General features: G+C 45.3%; 2 protein-coding genes across 2 annotated transcripts in view; both read right to left on the reverse strand.

Moving 5' to 3' along the window:
• Positions 1 to 1063, reverse strand: part of TAF7L (TATA-box binding protein associated factor 7 like) — a 61287-nt gene extending 60224 nt beyond the window's left edge. Inside the window, 1 exon segment of the mRNA XM_073228196.1 lies at positions 1043 to 1063. The gene's annotated coding sequence lies outside the window, so the exon portion shown is untranslated.
• On the reverse strand, positions 206 to 2979 carry TIMM8A (translocase of inner mitochondrial membrane 8A). Its single transcript, XM_017661408.3, has 2 exons — positions 2763 to 2979; positions 206 to 1233 (listed from the first exon to the last, which is right to left on the reverse strand). The coding sequence occupies exons 1-2, from the start codon at positions 2892 to 2894 to the stop codon at positions 1072 to 1074; spliced, it is 294 nt and encodes a 97-aa protein (XP_017516897.1). The 5' UTR covers positions 2895 to 2979; the 3' UTR covers positions 206 to 1071.
• Between the last annotated feature and the right edge of the window lie 1074 nt (positions 2980 to 4053).

The raw sequence follows: 4053 nt of genomic DNA on the forward strand, positions 1-4053 counted from the left end.
ACTGTCAGCTCTGAATTCCTCCCCTGCCCCTCATCTCAAGGTTCTCCTGTCTCACAAAAAGGTCAGAGCTCCCTGAAATACTGTGCTGTTCCTTACATAGAGCAAGTACCCAGACTAACTACATTTCAGCCTTGCAACCAGCCCACACCAAATCTCCCCTGGGTGCAGGTGATAACCAGAGTAGAAAGCCTTCTCAATCACAGAGTTGAATCTTACAGAACCTTTTATTTCAGTGATCAAAAGAACACAATAAATGGAATCTATACTGATTAGCATTAGGCATGCATCTCTACCTGAAGCTGCTGTTAGGTTTTGGCTAGTTTAAATCTTCGTAACTTATTTAGGCACGTCTTTGAATTTTTTGGACCCTGATATACAGGGTAAGTTAACTTCTTCCTTGTGGCAGTTTAGTAATAAGAACTATGTTCACTGGCTAGATTCCTTTATAACTAAGACCTCACCTCTAGACACTCAGGTTACTATGTCAAGATCATGTTACATATTTAATTAAATCAAAGTATAAAGGAGGGAGATAAACTAGAAAGCTGAAGTGTATTGTATGAACATTCCATATTTTTTTCTAGCACTGATAGTCAAAACACTAGATGAGGCGGCCAAATCACTCTTCCCCCACTGCCACCCTTTCTGAGACACACAAAGATATGTATCATTTCCGTGGAAATCTGAAATGAATCCACACAAATGACAGATTTTATCTATGTGGTCCCACTATCAAATTAGACAAAGCAGTTCCACTATCCAAATTAAGGGAAGCAGTAAATGGGACTTTGTGAAAAGCAGTCTCACATACAGTAATATGCATCTAGTAGAGTTTTCTATTCATCTGTTAATTGTTTTCACAAGGTTAGCATTAAAAAACACAACCAAGTACACATATGACCCTCAAACACCACACACAAAATATTGGTCTTTGTTCATTCTTAGATGACAGGGTGCCCCAAGAGTGACAAAGGTGGGAGCCAATACCCCCATAGCCTTTTTTTTAACCATCCCATCAACCACTCTTCATTTCTTGAACTACCTTCCTTTTCCAAAGAGGTAATGCTGAGATCAGTCAGAAAGGCTTTCTGAGAAGACTGCTTTGGATTTCTGGGTCTGTTCCAGTCGATTCAAGATGAATTGGCTTGTATCAATGAAGCGCTCAACACAGTTCACAAAACAGGCCTCAGTCCGACTGTCCAACTTTGGCCCAGGCTTGTCCATGCACTTCTCCTGCTCAGGACAAGACACAGAATTACAAAAAGAACTTGGGAGGAGAAACAGGGTGGGGTGGGGGTAACTTCTTATTCCTTAGAGGCAGAACTTCACCTAAAAACAGTATCTGATATGTTAACAATAGTTCACAGTTGGCAGCTTACTTTGAAGCGAGCAATATTCCAGTCTTACACTAAATTCTCACAACAGCCCTATGAAATAGATGCTATTATTGATCCTCATTTTACAAAGAGGGAAGCTGTGGCACAGAGATACTGTGCCCAAAGTCACAGGACCAGAAAATGGTGGAACTGAGATATTACAGAGCCAGAAAAAAATGGCAAAACACAGGTGAAATAACCCTTTACTGAATTTCGTTATGACTATACCAAAATGCCTCCACTAAATGCCTTTAAATTAACTGCCAAATAAAAAAGCAAAAGGATAAATCAATGCAGCAAGGCATTCTGTAACTTTGTCTACTTAAGCCAGAGGTCCTTAAATCCTCTCAAGATCAATGAAAAACGGTATGAATTTTCCTCAAGGGCCCACAGCTTACAGATTCTTACAGGAGGCCTTAGTCACACCCTCTCCTGGCCCAAATGTAATGAATATAATTTTTTTTTAATTAAAGTACTCTGGTCTATAGCAAACAGAAGTTAAGTATTTGTTAAGGGCCAGAGTCCAGTTAAACTGTAAATTTATAGGAAAGGGACTATGGAAACCCATGACTGTATAATATATATAAATTATATAATATATATATTTTATATATATATATAGTTCAATATGAGCAGTTCAGATGACTTTCATTCATTACTCTCTGTGTACACAAGCCTCAAACCTTCCACTTCCAAGGAAAATTATCCTTGGCCTCTGAACTGTGACTTTTCTATGTCAAGGTAAGGCAGTCATGCTGTCCTTGGGAGCTGGATAACTCTTTGATCCCAAGTTGTAAATGCCTTTCACCTTTCTGCCAAAGTCCCTTCACAGCGCATACTCAATTCCTCAACCTTCAGACCTGAAAGTTTGATATTACACAATCCAACAAGAAGACCAATAAGTGTATGTTGGTAGGGATTACGCCACTTTTATAGTTAGTAGGCTACAGCCACTCATTTCTCATGGGGGGCGGTTAGAGCAACTGGATAATCAAGGTAAATCCTGAGGTGTTCAGGAACAAGAGATTCATTGACTCTCTGGGACTAGGGGCTCCCAAAATAAAATACCAGTACTGGGGACTTTTATCAGTCTTGGCGACCAGCAATAGGGAGCTTCAACTTTAGGTGCCTAAAATGCTGGCTGGGACAGTGGCATTAAGTGTATGATCCCCAGACCCCTGCACCAACAAAGCCAAAGTCCGGCGTGACAGTCCCAAAAACTAAAGTCACCCTTTCCCTTCTAGGCCGCCCTAAGGTACCTGAGAAAACTAAGGGTGCTGCCGGACCCTCCCCCTGCCCGAATTCCTGACATCAGGGCAAGTACCGCGGGGCAAGGACAGGGGGAAAGTAGATACATTGGTCAGGTCCCAGCCCCAGATTCCTCACCCAACAAAGTTCCGTCATCTGGTGCACCAGCTGCTGGAAGCGCTGCTTCTGAGTCTCCACTTCGATGAAATGCTGCAGTTGCGGGTCCACCGAGCCCAAACCCGCCGCGGAGGAAGATGAGGAGGAATCCATCCCAGCGCGGTCCCGCGAGCCGAGACGCACTCCGCAGCAACTCCCCGACCTTCACGTGTCTCCGCGAAGGAACCGGAACTACAACCCACCGCCCCCGGGACCGCCCCGAGAGCGCAATGCGCCGGCGCGCGGCTCTGCGCGCGGTCCCAGCCGACCACCGCCCACGTCCGGTGTGCGTCCTGGTGTCTCCTTGCCCAGCTGTCGCCCGTGGGCCCCGCGGCGGCACACCGCCTGCGCCCTGAGGTCTCAGGTCTCGCGGCCCAGCCCTGCGGCGTTGTCTAGACGTTATTCCAAACAGAAAAGAAAAAAAAAGAAACTAGAAAAGGAAGTTACTTCAGACCACGGGGCCCCTCCCATCCCCGCTTCCAAATTGGCCCGCGCTTTCCCTCTGCCCTGCTGGTGCTCGGCGGGTCTCTTGGCTAGGCAAGGACTCTAGTTCTTTGAGTTTCCGCTCCTGACGTAGAAAAAGAGACTCCAGCGGAATTTGGCCTCCACTTTCAGATTCATTCCGATAATATTGCGTGTCTACTGTGGGCCAGGCTCTGTGCTTTGGCTTGTGAGTTCGTCTCTGATTAAGAGGCAAAATTTTCCAAGAGCCAGAGGGGTTAAATGCGGAGAATCCTGTCGAATTCTCAAGGTAGGAATATGCCAAGGCAATGGCACATAACAGTTTTTTGGAACAGTGAGATAGGGCGCTTCAAGAAGGCTGCATGATTAATCGAGATAGCAAGAAACCTTCATGCTTTCCAGTAATTTTATTTTATCAAAACACCCTCCCCTCCCATTTTTATGACACCGTTTTATTCTTGCCAAATTCTGCCTTCTACCCCCCAACCCCCGCACGAAGCTCTAATGCCTACCCAAAGAGCTGTTGGACCCCATGTGAGGCTATTTACATCCCTCCCTTCCCAAAACTGTTTCCATCCCAAATTCAGTCTGTCTTAATACTCGGGAAATTTACTCACTGGGGGACAATACTAGACACAGTAATTCCTTGGTCTTTGCTCAGAAGGTACTATCCCAGGGAATCTAAGAAAGGCATTCCTAGCTGTACAGAGGGGTCTTTGTGTATTCAACAGAGCACCAAGGCTCCAGGGCCTGTAAGCCTGGGATTTCCTCAGAGGAAGTGAATGAAATGGGGGCTTGTGGAGGAGAGGAG

The sequence above is a fragment of the Manis javanica genome, chromosome X (genome assembly GCF_040802235.1).
Source record: "Manis javanica isolate MJ-LG chromosome X, MJ_LKY, whole genome shotgun sequence".
NCBI lineage: Eukaryota > Metazoa > Chordata > Mammalia > Pholidota > Manidae > Manis > Manis javanica.